Source organism: Chiloscyllium punctatum, chromosome 10 (assembly GCF_047496795.1).
Source record: "Chiloscyllium punctatum isolate Juve2018m chromosome 10, sChiPun1.3, whole genome shotgun sequence".
NCBI lineage: Eukaryota > Metazoa > Chordata > Chondrichthyes > Orectolobiformes > Hemiscylliidae > Chiloscyllium > Chiloscyllium punctatum.
Window position 1 is genome coordinate 49174990 of NC_092748.1, and position 18653 is coordinate 49193642.

An 18653-nucleotide genomic window follows, 5' to 3' on the forward strand; every position below is an offset into this window, starting at 1 on the left:
ATTGGCTCAGGCTTGGAAGGCCGAAGGGCCTGTTCCTGGGCTGTAAATTTTCTTTGTTCTTTGTTCAAAGAATGGGGTAGCAAGATGCAGGGAATAGGGACAATCAAAATGTGGAGCTGGTTTAAGGAACAGATATTGTGTGCCCTTGATAGGTATATCCCTGTCAGGCAGGGAGGAAGTGATAAGGTAAGGGAACCGTGGTTTACTACAGAAATGTGGGCGGCACGGTGGCACAGTGGTTAGCACTGCTGCCTCACAGCGCCAGAGACCCGGGTTCAATTCCCGCCTCAGGCGACTGACTGTGTGGAGTTTGCACGTTCTCCCCGTGTCTGCGTGGGTTTCCTCCGGGTGCTCCGGTTTCCTCCCACACTCCAAAGATGTGTAGGTCAGGTGAATTGGCCATGCTAAATTGCCTGTAGTGTTAGGTAAGGGGTAGATGTAGGGGTATGGGTGGGTTACGCTTCGGCGGGGCGGTGTGGACTTGTTGGGCCGAAGGGCCTGTTTCCACACTAAGTAATCTAATCTAAAAAAAAATTGCACCTCTTGTTAAGTGGAAGAATGAGGCTTATGTGACGATGAGACAAGATGATTCAGATGAGACATTGGAGATTTAAATCCTTGCTAGTTAGTCTGTAAAGAGAGTGTCAAGAAGAGCAAAGAGTGGACATGAGCAGTCTTTAGCAGGTAAAATAAAGGAGAACTCTAAATGTTTTCTACAGGTATGTAAGGAATAAAAAGCTGACTAGGGTAGGAACAGGGCCAAAGACAAAAGTGGGAAATAGTGTGTGGATGCTTTGGAGATAATGGAGAGGTGCTAAATGAATATTTCTCATCGGTTTTCTCTCAGGAAAAGGAGAATATTGTAGAGAAGAATGAGATACGAGACATTAGACTAGAAAGGATTGAGATTGGTAAGGAAGAGGCGTTATCAATTCTAGAAGGAATGAAGGTAGACAAGTTCCCTGGGCTGGATGGGATTTATCTGAGGATTCTCTGGAAAGCTAGGGAGGTGGTGCTGGAGCCTTGGGCTTTGATCTTTTGTGTCGTCATTGTCTACAGGTTTGGTACCACAGGATTGGAGGATTGCAAATGTTGTGCCCGGTGTTCAAGAAGGGCACTAGAGATGATGCAGGTAATTCTCGAGTAGTGAGCCCAACATCTGTTGTAGGAAATGTTTTGGAAAGGATTATGAGAGATAGAATTTATAATCCTAGCAAGCAACAATTCGATTGCAGATAGTCAACGTGTTTTCGTCAAGGGCAGGTCATTTCTCACAAATGTCACTGAGTTTTTTGAGAAGGTGTCCAAGCATGTGGATGAGGGTAGGGCAGTTGACGTGGTGTACATGGACTTCAGTAAAGCGTGTGATAACATTACACATGGTAGGAGAAATTGGGATAGAGGGTGATTTAGCAGTTTGGATTAGAAACTGGCTTTCTGTAAGAAGGCAGCGAGTGTGGTTGATGAAAAATATTCAGGCTGGAGTCTGGTTACTAGTGGTGTGCAACAAGAATCTGTTTTAGGACCACTGCTGTTTGTCATTTTTACAAGTGACTTAGAGACGCAGGCATAGGTGGATTGGTTAGTAAATTTGCAGATGACACTAAAGTCAGTAGAGTAGTGACAGTCTGGAAGAACGTTGCAGGTTGCAGGGGGACTGGGATAAACTGCAGAATTGGGCTGTGAATTGGCAAATGGAGTTCAATTCAGCGAAATGTGAGGTGATTCACTTTGGGAAGAATAACTAGAAGGCAGAATACTGGGTCAATGGAAAGATTCTTGGTAGTGTGGATGTACAGAGGGGTCTTGGACTCCATGTACAGAGATCCCTGAAAGTTGCCACCCAGGTTGATAGTGCTGTTAAGAAGGCATACATTGCGTTAGGTTTTATTGGTAGAGGGATCGAGTTCCAGAGCCATAATGTCATGCTGCAACCATACAAAACACTAGTGCAGTCGCATTTGGAATATTGTGCACAGTTTTGGTCGCCCCCATTACAGGAAGGATGTGGAAACATTGGAAAAGGTGCAGAGGAGATTTACCAGGATCTTGCCTGGTCTGGAGAGAAGGTCTTATGAGGAAAGGCTGAGAAACTTAGGTCTGTTCGCATTAGAAAGAAGAATGCTAAGAGGGGATTTGATAGAGACATACAAGATGATCAGAGGATTGCATAGGGTAAACAGTGAAAGTCTTTTTCCTAGGATGATGATGTCAGCTTGTACAAGGGGGAAATAGCTACAAATTGAGGGCTGATAAATTTTAAGACAGATGTCAGAGGCAGGTTCTTTACTGAGAGTGTAATATGGGCATGGAATGCCCTGCCTACCAAAGTAGTTAACTCTGCCACATTAGGAAGATTTGAACAATCCTTGGATGAGCATATGCTTGACGATGGGCTTAGATTAGTTCACAGGTCAGCGCAACATAGAGTGCCGAAGGGCCTGTTCTGCGCTGTATTGTTCTGTGTGCTATGAAAGACAGGGAGAGGGAGAGAGGCAGAGAGATTGCAAAAGGGAATTCCAAAGCTCAGAGCGAAGGTAGCTAAGGGCAAAGCCAAAATCAGAGGCATTCAACAAGCCATTTTGAGAGAAGCACAGACAGCTCAAAGGGCTGAAGGAATGGTGGAGATCCTAGAAGCTAAGAGAGGACCATCTATTGGTTGTTATCTTCCCACTCTAAGTAAATGTAGGCAACTATTTGAATTGTAATTTTTTTCAGGAAGGCTTTTGGTTTCTGAAATCCTATTTTGCCCCGTTCCACACCCCTGCCCCACCAATCATCTTCAATTTAAAATTCCAATTCCCCGGAAAAAAAAATTCCTAGAATATATAAATCATAACATTACATTCATAACCTTATTGTTCAAAAGATTTTGAATGTCTCAAAGCATTTTACAGCCATTGTAAAATTATAAGATATACTAAGAGAGAATTAATTAGTGCCTTTCATGACCATCTGATATCTCAAAATGCTTTACAGCCAACCAAGTTCTTTTGAAGGTTTAAATCAAAAAATGTGGTGCTGGAAAAAGCACAGTGCATCAGGCAGCATCCAAGGAACAGAAGAGTCAATGTTTCGGGGATAAGCCCTTCATCATTCCTGATGGCTAACCTGCTGTGTTTTTCCAGTGCCACACGTTTTGACGCTGATTCTCCAGCATCTGCAGTCCTACTTTCTCCTCGCTTTGAAGGTTTAGAGGGGTAGTTTTAAGGTGAGAGGAGAAAGATTTAAAAAAAAAGAGACCTAATGGGGCACCTTTAGCACATGAAAGGTGGTGTATGTATGGAATGAGCTGCCAGATGAAGTGGTGGAGGCTAGTACAATTACATTTGAAAGGCATCTGGATGGACACATGAACAGGAAGGATTGAGAGGAATATGGGCCAAATGCTGGCAAATAGAGCTAAATTAGTTTAGGATATCTGGTCAGCATGGACAAGTTGGACCAAAGGGTCGGTTTCTCTGCTGTAAACCTCTATGACTCTATAAGTTTGGTCAGTTTTGAAATGTGGGAACTGCATCAGCTGAAATTTTAAAAAAGGTAATTATTCTCTTTTTCCTCTTTATCCTCCCAGTGTGAACAATGACCCTTGACCACCACCCTCTGTCTCCTACCGTCAAGCCAACTTTGTATCTAATTGGCTAGTTCGCCCTGGATCCCATGCGATCTCGCCTTACTAACAAGTCTACCATGCAGAACTTTGTCAAAGGCCTTACTACAGTACGTATAGACAATGTCTAGTTGTGACTGCTCTCTCCAGGTGGAAATACTTTTCCATTTCCTTCATCAAATACTGTATTTCATTAGGTCACTCATCATTTTTGAGAGAGAGAAAAGCCTGAGTAAATACTTTTTATACCTTCCCATTGTCTTAATTATTTTATAGCATTTAACATAACACTTTTGTTTTTTGATTTTAATGTTAAGAATCCCAATAACTTTATTTAATTACACAAGTTGCTACATTTTATGATTTTTTTTTGCAGTTGTATTCTTTTTTCTCAGACCCCCATTTTGTTAGTTCCTTCCCAAGTCTTCTTTTTGTGATAAGTGAAATATACCCTCTCATTCCCAAAGTTTCTTATTTTCTTATATTTTATCTCATCATCTTTGGTATGAATGACATTCCACCTAATTTGATGTCTTTCACAAATTTTGAAACTGTATTTCTGATTCCAGAGTTTATTATCACTATTAGACTTCATAAGGTGAGAGTGTTTTAAACTTCAATTTACATTAAGCAAAATGCCTTGGAATGGGGAATGACGCGAGTGATGTGATATACGAATTCTTCCAGTAATAGACCCATTCAATTCAATTGACAAGGGGACAGGAGACCTTGGTCAACTGGAGCGATAGCAGATATGAGCTTTAGCACTTTCAAAGGAAGCAGATCTTATCTGATTCAGACTCCCAGAGCCAGTGAGACCAACAGACTTAGGGGAAATAGACCACTATAGATACTGCAATACCAGTCCAAATAAATGGCTGTTTTCTTGTGATAACCACCAATTAAATGCTGGTAAGGATGAAATCCATGTTCAAGGAAATCAGTGTTGTGCAATGTTACAAGCCTACTCAATTATGTTTAAAGAGTTAAGTGAAAAGGGTGGTTATTTTAAAAGAATACTGGAATATACATCTTGGCAAAGCAGGGAGAAGGGATCCTATTAATATTGGGAAGAATTGGACTTTAAACTTAAAGCTGCACATTTACAAAGAGTGAGTCGAACATACCAATGGTACATGGAGTTTTCTGTTGTTTAAAATGGGCAGGGATGGGGGGGGGGGGGGGGGGGGGGTGGTGAACAGATTTTTTGTAGTTTAGTGTATTATTTTCCTATTAAGTAACATTTAGTTAACATGGATCTTGGCATGCTTATTTTGATAATATTCTTTTTGTGTAGGTCACTTGGATATATGTAACTGTTTTAAAAGTTATTGGTCTCTAAGGAGATTCTAATTGTAAATTGTGTATGTAAATTGTTACCAACAGGCCTAGTACCAATCCTAGTGGATCCTCTCTTCCATCCTGCTACCAATTTGAGGAACCATCCACAATCCCTACTCGATGTCATCTGCTACTTATCCCCTGACTTCACATGCCCCGACCTTAGTTGCGCATTTTCCATCAGCACCTTATCAAAGGCCTTTTAGAAATCCAGACTTACAATGTGTGCTACATCACTTTTATGATTCCTTTCTGTTACTTCTTTTTAAAAGGGAAATCTAAAATATTGATTATTCCTTTTAGAATCAATGATGACCATTAGTCGTGTTTCCTGTTTCTTGATCGTGTTCTACTGCATATTTGATTAAGATATCATTTCTTTCCTACCACTGACACGGAATTATTTGGTCTCCAAATTGCTCAACTTGTTCCATGTGCTTTTTAAACACAAGAGCCACATAAGCAGTCTGCCACTTCTTGAGCACTATTCCGTTACTGCTGGTAATACGAATGATTCCAATTGTTGAGCATTTGCAGAAACTCCTATCCACAGTATACCCGCAGTGTTTACTCCTCATCTGGCAGACCAAACAGCATATTATATTCTGACAGTCATGATTGACTTAGCTGGTCACGTAACCAGAATGCCGTTGTGAATTTTGTATGGAGGACTTGACTCTCCAATACACTACTATGGCAGATATATAAAGCAGTACAAGGATATTGTGACAGCTTCACTTAGGTGTTTTGGTATTGACTTTGTGGTCCAGTATAAACTCATGCATAATCTCCGCGTTTGGTGCAATCAAGCAAAAACAGTATCACAGAGTCATACTACATGGAAACAGACCCTTTGATCCAACTCATCCATGCCAACCAAGTTTCCCAAACTAAATTTGTGACAAAGCAAACATCAGAGACAGAAAAAAAAACACAAGAAGAGGAAATTCTCAGCCAGTATCCAAATATCAGTCTCCAAAGTGCTCTGTCCAGTTTACAGTAGAACATTCCAAAGCCCAATGGCCTTCACAGTCACCGGTGCACCCACTGGTATACCAGCAGACACTGCAAATGAAGAAGATGGTCATCCTCACCCTGAAAGATGAGCTAGATCAAACAGTAAGCAGCTGTTTTATCACAACCAGGGACAAGGGTCTAACTCGCATTGAATTGTATCAAAGAAACTGTACCTAGATGACTAGCTAATCAAAAAGCTAATTATGGAATATTTCTAATAATCTATTCTAAGAATATATGCATAATCCCTAGTTGCCCCAGGTTGGTAGAATTTGATGGTTTTCTGGGCTATTTTAAAGGGAGGTTAAAGATGCTCCATGTTGGAATGGGACTAAATACCTTTGTCAAAGAGATTTGTGCACACATACAACAAATGCAGGTAATTCCAGATAAATAGTTGTAGGATTTTTAAAAAAGTTTATGCTCAGTCTACCTAAAAAAATCAACCTGTTTACTCGTTCATAACCGACTTCATAAATCTGATGTACCCTTTGGAACAGAAATTCCTACCTTCAGTTGATGGCCCAGACAGTGCTAGATTTGCGGATCTGTTTTCTTCTGATAGCACAGTAGACTCTGCAACACACCCGTTTTCTGTCTCAGAGACTTGCCAAGAGTCTCTGCTTCTTGCCCAAGCTTTCCTTTTATCCTTTGCATTTCTCCAGCTATGTGCACGGCCAGATAGAACTGCCTCATCCATGGTTACAATTACACTTTTAATTCAATGAAGAAGTCAACCTGCAAGTCCAGGGCAAAGGATAACAATTAATATGTCAGATCATCAGAAAAACAGAGTTTTAATCTTTCCAGTTATCACTTAGCTTAGATAAGTGAAGGCTTGCCTGTATCACAAATGTCCCACTGCTGCGATTCCATATAATAACATGCCAACTCACCAGCTTACGGACAAATAGTTGTTTTTTTGTTACAAAACTCGTACTATTGCCAAAAAGAAATATATTTTCTGAAAGCTTTTCACATCATAACATGGAGGTGCTGGTGTTAGACTCGGTGGACAAAGTTAAAAATCACACAACACCAGGTTATCGTCCAACAGGTTTATTTGGGTTTACAAGATTTCGGAGTGCTGTTGTCAAGTAATCAATGGGGTAGGATCATAGGACACAAAATTTATAGTAAAACACCAAAACGTCATACAAATGATGCAATGTATTGAATAAACCTAGATTGCTGTTAAGTCTTTAATCAATTAGAATGAGGTTGTAGGTTTCAACTCATTAATATGTAAATCAAACATTATATCAAGGCACATTTGAGATAAGTTAAGGTTTCATAAAAACAAAGGTGACATCTCAGCTCAGACAATGCATTAAAAGTGTGAGGTCAGAGTTTGTCTGTATCCCAACCTTGGGTCAGATTGGTTCTATTTCCAAAGTAGGACTTTATAAAATGTCACATGCACTGACTGCCTATAGATTGTGTGCTTTTTGAACAAAATAGAATGCATCTGCAAATGCAAATTCGTTTATGTCGGGGGTGGGGTTGGGAGAGGGGAAGGAGAGAGAGAGAGAGAGAGAGAGAGAGAGAGAGAGAGAGAGAGAGAGAGAGAGAGAGAGAGAGAGAGGGAGGGAGAGAGAGAGAGAGAGAGAGAGAGAGAGGGAGATGGTTTGCTTGACAGTGTGTGTACGCAAGTGTGACAGAGTCTTTGTGAGAGGTTGTATGTGTACGTGTGTGTGTGTGCGTGCGCGCATGTGTACGAGTCAGTCAGTCTGGGGGGACGGAACACTTCAGCGGTCAAGGACATTCGGTCTCGGATCTTCAGGTGACCATTAGCCAAGGTGGACTTCAGGATATGCAACAATGCAGAGTGGCTGAGCAGAGGCTGACAGTCAAATTCAGTACTTAGATTACTTACAGTGTGGAAACAGGTCCTTCAGCCCAACAAGTCCACAACGACCCGCCGAAGCGCAACCCACCCAGACCCATTCCCCTAAATTTACCCCTGCCCATAACATTATGGGCAATTTAGCATGGCCAATTTACCTAACCTGCACATTTTTGGACTGTGGGAGGAAACCAGAGCACCCGGAGGAAACCCACACAGACACTGGGAGAATGTGCAAACTCCACATAGTCAGTCGCCTTAACCGGGACTTTGGGTTCACGTCACACTACAGATGATCCCACCACACTTCACCCTCTCTCACACACACACACAAGCACATATGATCACATTCACACAGACCCTCTCTCATTCACACACACACCTTCTCAAAGGCATATACTCTGTCACACTCGCGCACACACTATCAAGCATACACACACACACACACACTCTTACATTTACGTCTATGGGGCGAATTTGCCTTTTCAGATTTGGACTTGTAGGTACATTCTATTTAGTTCACAATCTCGAGGTAGTCAGTCCATGAGACATTTTATCAATCCCATTTAAAAACCAGAATAAAATCTGACGCAACGTTGCAATACAGACAGACTAACCTCACATCATAACCTCATCTCTAACCTAACCTCACAAATGTAATGTTTGAGCTGAGATGTCACCTTTTTTTTTAAAAATAAAACCTTAAGTTATCACGGGAATATGACTTGAAAGTAGTTCTGGGATTTACATGTTAACAAGTCAAAACCTGTAGCCTCATTCTAAGTCACTAAAGACTTAACAGCAACCTAGGTTTATTCAATACATTGCATCAGTTATATGACGCTTTGATATCTTACCATAAAGTCTGCATCCTCTGATCCTGCCCCACTAGTTACCTGATGAAGGAGCAGTGCTCTGAAAGCTTGTACTTCCAAATAAACCTACTGGACTATAACCTGGTGTTGTGTGATTTTTTAAACTTTCACATCATAAGCATCAGGACAATTCACAAGAATACCAACGTTTGGGAAAAACAACATTTATACCATACAAAAGAGGAGAGTGATGATTTGTTGGCAAGTGGACTCCGATTGGTGGAGGTGCTGTCATGTGGAATGTATCAATTATTGATGATTGAAAGTTATCGGTCAGGTTTTCTTTAAATTTTAATCATAGGCATGTTGACTCTGATTGGTCAAAGTTAAAAATCACACAACACCAGGTTATAATCCAACAGGCTGAAATCGAAGCACTAGCTTTTGGAGTGGTGCTCCTTCAACAGAGGAGCAAAAGCTGACAGTGTGATGTAACTGAAATTATACTTTGAAAAATACCTTGATTGTTTGCTAAGTCTCTCATCTGTTAGAATGGCCATGTTAGTTTCACTTCTTTCATATGTAAATCACAAAACTTTTTTTAAATGTTACATTCTCAGGTTAACTCTAACAATTGATGTCAGCCCAGATAATGTGTTGAAGGTGTTAGCCCCCTGTGTGCTGTTGTCTGTGCCATAATGTTTAGACCGATTCTAATCTAAAAAATGAGTTAACAGTCTTACATGGATTCATGCAGTTTTTGAGCAAAGTACAATGTAACTTTGCAAGGACAAATTCACCACCACAAACGTGTGCGCGTGCACACGTGTGTGTCTGAATGGGGTGGGGTGTTGTGAGGATCTGTGAGAATGCGCATGTGTGTGTGTGTGTGTGTGTGTGTGTGTGTGTGTGTGTGTGTGTGTGTGTGTGTGTGTGTGTGTGTGTGAGAGAGAGAGAGAGAGAGAGAGTGAGTGTAAAGGGGTCTAAATCTGTGAGAAGGTACGAGTGAGTGTGCGCATGGCTGTAGGAGTGTGAGAGTGTGTGCGCATGCCTGTATATGGGTGTGTCTGCGTGTATATGTGTATAAGAGTGTGTGGAGTATCTGTGTGTGTGTATAGTGCAATAAGGTCACCTGTAGTGTGACATAAACCCAAGGTCCCGGTTGAGGCCCTCCCTATGGGTACCGAACATAGCTATCAGCCTCTGCTCAGCCAGTTTTTACTGCTGCCTGTCCTGAAGTCCATCTTGGAGGATGGTCGCATGTCAGAGTGTGGACATGGATACCACCATTAGGTGTGGGGACACCTCCCACCATGTACGTGGCAGGTATTCATGTGACTCAGCCGTTGTCTATCTCATACACTGCAGGCAAAGATGCCCTAAGGCATGGTACATTGGTGAAACCAAATAGAGGTTACCGCAAATGAATGGGCACCACACAACAATCAACAGGCAAGAGTGTTCCCTCACAGTTGGGGAACACTTCAGCGGCCCAGGAATTCGACCTCAGACCTTCGGGTGACCATCCTCCAAGGCGGACTTCGGGATTGGCAGCAGCGAAAAGTGGCTGAGCAGAGGCTGATAGCTATGTTCTGTACCCATAGGGAGGACCTCAACCAGGACCTTGGGTTCATGTCACATTACAGGTGACCACCATTGCTCTATATATATACACACACACACACACACACGCATATGCACGCATATACTTGCAGAGTTACATGGTACTTTGCTCAAAAACTGCATGAATCCATGTAAGACTCTGATTCTTAGCTAAAAAATGAGTTAACAGTCTAAACATTATGGCACAGACAACAGCATACAGGGGGCTAACACCTTCAACACATTATCTGGGCTGACACCAATTGTTAAAGTTAACCTGAGAATGTAACTTCTAAAACAGTTTTGTGATTTACATATGAAAATCATGGTCATTCTAACAGATAATAGACCTAACAATCAAGGTATTTTTCAAAGTATAATTTCAGTTACATCAAACTAAACTTTTGCTCTTAATTCTGTGTCTTACAATTGTGTACTCCACAACCACCTGATGAAGGAGCAGTGCTCTGAAAGCTAGTGCTTCCAATTAAACCTGTTGGACATAACCGGTGTTGTGTGATTTTTAATTTTGTACACCCCAGTCCAACATCGGCATCTCCAGATCCTGATTGGTCAAGGCAGTGACCTGAGAAATGAACCAGAGAGTGGCTGTTACCTATTTTGTTAAGTTTGAATAACAATACTCAGCAGTAAACGAGTTTCAGGTTGGTTAAATTTGACTGCAGATAAAGATTTCATATTCTGTTCAATTCCAGATCTTGAACAGATAATATAATTGCATAGGGGTCTAACAAGGTTAATAAATGATTGTACGCTGGAAGCGTCAATTACTGTGAGGGTGTCTTTGGACAGAGTCAGAGTCAGAGTAGAGAAAAAACCTGTAGGAGACAGACCTAGGGCTATGGTGGTCCTAACAAACTCCACAGTAATGTATGTCACGTTCACGCAATCTGGAATTAGCTGTAGTGAGGCAATAAACATCCAATTGTTTATTCAACCAGATACTTCTAGTTAAACCTGAAAAGTTGGATAGCCAGTCTAGGCCACATCAGCATTAAAGGAACCCATGTACAAAACATATGGTGGTAATGATTGGCCCCTGCCACAACAAAGCTGTCGATCACTGCATAGTCTTTCTGCCAACTAAGTGAAATTAGAATTTGCACTTTCTATAAAATCCCCAGACAGAAAAGAAAACATGTTTATGACTCAAAAGACAAAGTCAACAGATACTAATTGCTGATGACAGAGAATTGCACAACACTCAACACAGAAGAATGATTTAGGAGATGCCACGGAAAGCAGTTCAGACCAAAGAGAAGGCATACAGGAACAGAAAGACTGTACGCCTGCTGCAGAGTCTACGTCATGACACAATGCTCTGTGGAACAGTCCTGAGTCACAGCTGAGTCAATGAGGCAACCATACATGAATAATTGTATGAGTCAAAACTAAAACTCCTTGTACCAAAAGGAAAACCTCAAATGCTCAGTAACTTGGGTATCATGAGTGGATACCATGAGACACGGCTGGAAAACATTTCAAAGCCACAAGCAAAAACGGTTACATTCTGGGAGCAAAGAGCTGGGAAAGTCGCGAACCAAACTCACTCAAAACAGGCAAGCATTGAGCAATGCAAAGTAGTATGCAATTCTGACCTTACACAGAAATATTTTCAGGGGTCGAGAACTCAACTATAGTCATGGTGAGGCTCGGAAATGCAGGAAAACCTCTGTCACACCTGAAAAGCATAGAAAGATGTCTAGATTGGACAAGAAACTCTACGGTTTAGCAACTAAGCATGGGAGAACTGCTATTACTGCAGAATAAAAGTGTTTAAAATGAAAAAAAAAACCTAAGCGCATTAGGAAGTAATGACATCAGAAATAGCTTTCCCAGGAAGATTTCATTTCAGATGAGCCAAATAGAACACAAAATTGGACAATCTGAAGATGATGATTCTTGAAGTACTGAGTAGCTTCTAAACAGTGAATGAAGAAAGAAATTAAACACACAAATATTCTTCTGTACACATCGGAGAGAGTAGCAGATGATTTAATTACTCAAAGGGTAGATGAAACATTGGTTGCACTTGTGAAGCTGCTTTGCTCTAGACCATTGGCAAGGACGGCAATATCTGGTATCTGTCCTACCCACCTTGCTAGTCTTTTATGCTTAGTCTACATGACATTGAAGAGGTATTGAAAACCTTTGGCGATTATTTCAAGGCCAGAACTATAAAAATCTCGAAAAGGGCAAGACTCAACAAAATGATGAAATATCCAGATTAATGCATGAATAATTTCATTTATTCCCTTTACAGACAAACGGAGAAATGTCATTATGGTGATGTAATGCCAGATTCATAAGGGATTGGATTGCGTAGGCAATTCTGGTGAGCCTTTGTCAAATCCATTAGAGAAAGCCAATCAGAAGGTGAGCGAAGCAAAGGAAGCTGGAAGCAAAACGGATCAACCCTAAGAGAAGATAATACCTGGCACAGAAGGTCGACAAAATCTATTCATTTTGTCATAGACTAGATTGGGTTGGGATATCTGGTCGGTATGGAAGAGTTGGACTGAAGGGTGTTTCCGTGCTGTACATCACTATGACTCTTTGATTCTTTGTACAAAGCATAAAAGACTAACAAGATGGGTAGTGCAGAGGTTGACATTTTGGGTGTAACTCTTCTACAGGACTGGGGGTGGGTGTGGGGGGAGCTGCAGATAAAGGGGGAGGTGGGGGCAGGGCGGTGGTGAAGTGAGGACACCTCTGTCTCATCTGGAAGAACTGTTTGGATGAGCAGGAGAGGGTTGGTGTACCAGCAGCATGCAGAGAGATTTACCTGTCTCTCTTCCAACCTAGTTTACTGCATCAGGTGCTTCCAATGTGGTCTTCTCTACATCTGGGAGACTGAACGTAAACTTAGGGAATGGCTCACCGAGCATCTCAGCCCAGGCCCACACGGGCCAACCAGGCCTCCCAGTCACCACCTATTTTAATTCCCCCAAACACTCCCTTTCCAACATGGCCATCCTTGGTCTCCTCCATTGTCAAAACAAACCACAGCTCCTATTGGAGGAACAACACCTTATCTTCCACCTGGGCACCCTACGGCCCTGAGGACTCAACATTGAGATCTCCAATTTCAAATAACCTCCTTCCCCATCCCCCAACTTCCTTCCCAGCCCCTCCCCCCTCCTTTCCACATTACCCTCCACCAACCGGATTCATTCCTTCCATTGATCAACCAGGTCATACTTGTCTTCACCTATCCCCACTTCACCAGCCTGCCTTCGCCTCCTTTATCTGCAGCTCCCCCCACACCCACCCCCAGTCCTGAAGAAGGGTTATACACCTGAAATGTTGACTTCTGCACCTTCTGATGCTGCCTGGCTTGCTGTGTTCTTCCAGCCTCCTGGCCGTCTACTTTGGATTCCAGCATCTGCAGATTTTTTGCCCCTAACAAGGTAGATAGGACAGACACCAGACACACACTGTCCCTGCCAATGGTCTGGAGCAAAGCAGCCTCACAGGTACAAGCAATGCCCAGATTTTAAAACAAAATAATTGTATTGTAAATAGTCATTTGTTAGTACAGAACTTCAGTATTGTTCACAACAGGTGCATTTTGTCAAGCTTTTTGTCTTGCATTCATCTGGACTTTTCCCAAGAATATAAATTCAAGAGGAAAACAAATATTTATACAGCGCAAGTGGAGAGTACTGATGGGTCAGCAAGTATACTCTGCTTTTATTATAAGAAACAAGGGCACTTCACGTAAATGCACCAAAACACGACATAACGGAGTGGACTCGATGGGCCGAATGGCCTTACTTCCACTCCTATGTCTTATAACCACAGAAAAATGGAAAGACGAAAGAACATACCACACAAACAGATAATTGAGAGAGAACCATCTCCAGTAGAAGATAAATCTCAAACATACCTTGGAGAAATCAGACACCTAGACCAAATATCTCATTATGGAAACATTCACATCAATAGGTATCTCAAATTTCAAGTTAGATACAGGAGTAAGTGTTACAGTATTGCCGGGGAGAGTGCTGTAGTTAACAATATACTGCTTACAGTGAGCAGCTGTTCGGCAACACAGTCCAGGGCCATCATACTTAAACGTTAAAGGTATGTTGTAAGCAACTCTCCAATATCAAATACCTTATGTACTTCACAAACAAGAATTCTCTCTCCCAGTAAGGCATGTATTTTGGCCTCAAACCCATTCAAGAGGTAGAAGAGGTTAAACAACAAAAGGTCAAGGAAAAGCTGGTATAGAATTTTCCTGGGCCACCCCACCATATTTCCATAAAGTTTCAGCATAACTTGTCCACCCTTATACTCAATGCCCCTTCCATTGAAGCAAGCATCCCATAGGTCTTTTTTACTACCTTATCTACCTGAGCTGCCACCTTCAGTGATCTGCACACCCAGATCCCTCTGCATATCAATATTCCTACGGGTTCTGCCATTCACTGTATAATTTCCACTTGTACTTGACCTTGCAAAATGTGTCACTTCACATCGCTTACAATTGAACTCTACCTGCCATTTTTTGGTCCATGCCTCCAACTGATCTACATCCTACTGTATGCTCTGACAATCCTCCTCACTATCTGGAACTCTACCAATCTTTGTACCATACAAACTTACTAATTAGACCAGTTAAGTTTTCCTCCAAATCATTTACCCAGACCATGAATAGCACAGGTCCCAGCACCGATCCTGTAGAACACCGCTAGTCACAGCCCTCCATTCCAAAAAGCATCTTTCCACCACATCCCTCTGTCTCCTATGGCTATGCTAGTTCTGTAACCATCTTGCCAGCTCATCCCTGAAAACATGTAACTTCACCTTTTGTACCAGTCTGCATGAGGGACCTTGTCAAAGGTTTTACTAAAGACTATGTAAACATCAAACTACTTTTCCCTCATCTTCGTCACCACCTCAAAAAACTCAGTCAAGTTCGTGAGGCACGACCTCCCTCACACAAAACCATACTGTCTATCACTAATAAATCCATTTGCTTCTAAATGTATTTAGAAGCTGTCCCTGAGAATCTTTTCCAATAATATCCGTATTACTGACTTGAGGCTCACAGGCCAGTAATTTCCTGGATCATCCCTGCTATCCTTCTTAAACAATGGAATAACATAGGCTTTTTCCAGTCCTCTGGGATCTCACCTGTGGCCAAAGAGGATACAAGATGTCGGTCAATGCACCAGCAAATTGTTCTCTTGCTTCCTTCAATATTCTGGGATAGATTCCATCAGGTCTGAAAATGTGTTGCTGGAAAAGCGCAGCAGGTCAGGCAGCATCCAAGGAGCAGGAGAATCGACGTTTTGGGCATCAGCCCTTCTTCAGGAATGAGGAAAGTGTGTCCAGCAGGCTAAGATAAAAGGTAGGGAGGAGGGACTTGGGGAGGGGCATTGGAAATGCGAGAGGTGCAAGGAGGTCAAGGTGAGGGTGATAGGCTGGAGTGGTGGTGAGGGCGGAGAGGTCAGGAAGATGATTGCAGGTTAGGAAGGCGGTGCTGAGTTCGAGGGATTTGACTGAGATAAGGTGGGGGGAGGGGAATGAGGAAAATGGAGAAATCTGAGTTCATCCCTTGTGGTTGGAGGGCTCCTAGGCAGAAGATGAGGCGCTCTTCCTCCAACCGTCGTGTTGCTATGGTCTGGCGATGGAGGAGTCCAAGGACCTGCATGTCCTTGGTGGAGTGGGAGGGGGTGTTGAAGTGTTGAGCCATGGGGTGGTTGGGTTGGTTGGTCCGGGTGTCCCAGAGGTATTCTCTGAAACGTTCCGCAAGTAGGCGGCCTGTCTCCCTAATATAGAGGAGGCCACATCAGGTGCAGCGGATGCAATAAATGATGTGTGTGGAGGTGCAGGTGAATTTGTGGTGGATATGGAAGGAGCCCTTGGGGCCTTGGAAGGAAGTAAGGGGGGAGGTGTGGGCGCAAGTTTTGCATTTCTTGCGGTTGCAGGGGAAGGTGCTGGGAGTGGAGGTTGGGTTGGTGGGGGATGTGGACCAGACGAGGGAGTCACGGAGGGAGTAGATCCCATCAGGAGCCAGGGACCTATCTACTTCAACACTTTTTAAGAAGCTCTTCCTTTTTAACAACAACTTGGCTTAGAAATTTGACACTCCCTTTCCTGAGATCATTCTCCACCAATTCCTTCTCTTTGGTGAATACTAACACAAGTTATTCATTTAGGACCTCATCCACCTCTTCTGGTTCCACACATAGATTCCCTCCTTTGTCCTCAAGTAGGCCAGCCCCTTTCCTGACTACCCTCTTGCTTTTTATATATGCCCAAAAAGCCTTGGAATTCTGCTTAATTCTGTTTGTTGACTATTCTTCATGACCCCCTTTCGCCCTTCTAAATCCACGGTTAAGCTCTTTCCTACTTTCCTGGTATACTTCAAGGCCTTCATCTGTTCCATCCTCCTACGCCATATATTATATATATATATATATATATATAATATATATACTTACTTTTTTTTAACCAAGGTCATAACATCCCTGGTCACCCAAGGTTCCTACAACTTGTTGTACATATTCTTCATTCTCACAGGAACGTGCCACTCCTGAACTCTTAGCAACTGCTGTTTGAAGTACTCCCACATGTCCAATGTGGATTTCCCCACAAACAGCTGCCTTCAATCAAAATTCTCCAGTTCCTGCCTACTATTGTTATAGTTCACCATTCCTCCAATTTGACACCTTCACCTGAGTACTGATGTTATCCCTATCCCTATAATACAACAGATAAGTCCAATTCCAGTAGCTGAGACAAAAGGAAAATAAAAGAAGGCCTACAGCTGTTCAAGGCAGAAGAACCCACAATGAAAACGACCAGGAGCAGAAGACAATCTCAAGTTGAGACCTGCACATTAGGTTCTTATCAACCAGACGACAGACAGGTAATATTGCATACACACACGCACACACAAAGAATAGTTTATCTAACTACAGTATTCTACTAGTAATTTGCTTTTAGGACAATAGTGGGATTATTCAAACAGCTGTTTGACTCTCAGGGTTGTTACTCGCTTTCACTGGTGAGTAGATAGTACATGCTTAATCTAGACACAGGTCAACAAATTGAAATGTTTTCCAACACTAATCAAAACTGAAGAGAGTTTGAATTCCATGTAGCAACAAAGTTTGTGTTAACATGGAAGCAAAGAGATCATAACTGAACCATCAACTCCACTAGAAAGGATATATGGTGATGGGCGATGGCTACTCCACAACTGAATTCCATCAGATTGTCACACAGCCCAATGAACAGTTATCTACTGCAAATTTAAGTCAGCAACTAATTGTTGAGGTGTTAGGAAGTGTCAAGTTCAAGCATATCCAAAGATTACACTATTATTGCCAATCATGTCATGTGCAGATCATCTGAATTTATAAAGTCAAACCCTTTGGGAAATGCGGCAATAGTAATTGGGCTCAGTGGTTAGCACTGCTGCTTCACAGCATCAGGGACCCAGGTTCAATTCAACGCTCGGGCGAGTGTCTCTGTGGAGTTTGTACATTCTCCCAGTATCTGCATGGGTTTCCTCTGGGTGCTCCAGTTTCCTCTGACAGTCCAAAGATGTGCAGGTAATGTGGATTGGCCATGCTAAATTGCCTATAGCGTCAAGGGATGTGCAGACTAGGTGGATTAGCCATTGTAAATACAGCGCTACAATGATAGCATAACAGGGGTGGGTCTGGAAAGGATGCTGTATGGAGGGTCAGTGCAGACTCAATGGGCTACGTGGCCTGTTTCCACGCTGTAGGCACTCTAACACTCTAGTTGAGAAAAACAAACACTGGTTGGAGGGAAATGTGTACATGGGTCTCAAAGAGTTAAAATTTCTTTGAGTGCAACCAAGCACCTAGTTATCTCCGACACTCTTTCAGATTAACAAAAGGAACAGTCAGCAACAGACCCAAGTGTCCTAACAGTAGCAATGTAGGTCATACCCATAACCAGGAAATAGTTACAATAATGCAATAAAAACTTCTGTTTGCTCATTATCAATCTACTAGCTACACCAAAAAAAAAGGTAGATATCCTGATCAAACTAGGCCACTTTAGACTTGAAGGAATCCATACATACCGAAATACAACCTGCCACCACATGTAGCACAGAGTGTTGTGCTATTTGGCACAAAATCTTGTGGGCAAGATGTTAAACGGAGGTTCCTCTGCCTTGCTGTGGTTCAGATGAATGCTGAAAAACCCACGTTACTATTTGAACTGTTCTTCTCTCAAATAATCAGAGCACAAATCTACTGGTTGTTTCTCACAATGCCGTTCGTGAAATCTTGCCATGAACAAAATGGGTGTTTCACTTAACTATTAAGTAACAGGCATAACTACTTTGAAGAGTTTATGTGCAAGGTGCATGGAGTCATTTCTGTGGCAACAGATTCATGGGTGTTGG

At 42.3% G+C, this 18653-nt stretch overlaps 1 protein-coding gene across 4 annotated transcripts in view; it reads right to left on the bottom strand.

The window, feature by feature from the left end:
• The window catches only part of itprid2 (ITPR interacting domain containing 2), a 155851-nt gene that overhangs the window by 67414 nt on the left and 69784 nt on the right, over positions 1 to 18653 (bottom strand). For all 4 annotated transcript variants that reach the window (XM_072579072.1, XM_072579076.1, XM_072579077.1 and 1 more), the window contains exon 2: positions 6479 to 6706. In XM_072579072.1, coding sequence (XP_072435173.1) covers positions 6479 to 6668 — 190 coding nt within the window. In that variant the 5' untranslated portion in view covers positions 6669 to 6706. The remainder of the gene's footprint in view (positions 1 to 6478; positions 6707 to 18653) is intronic.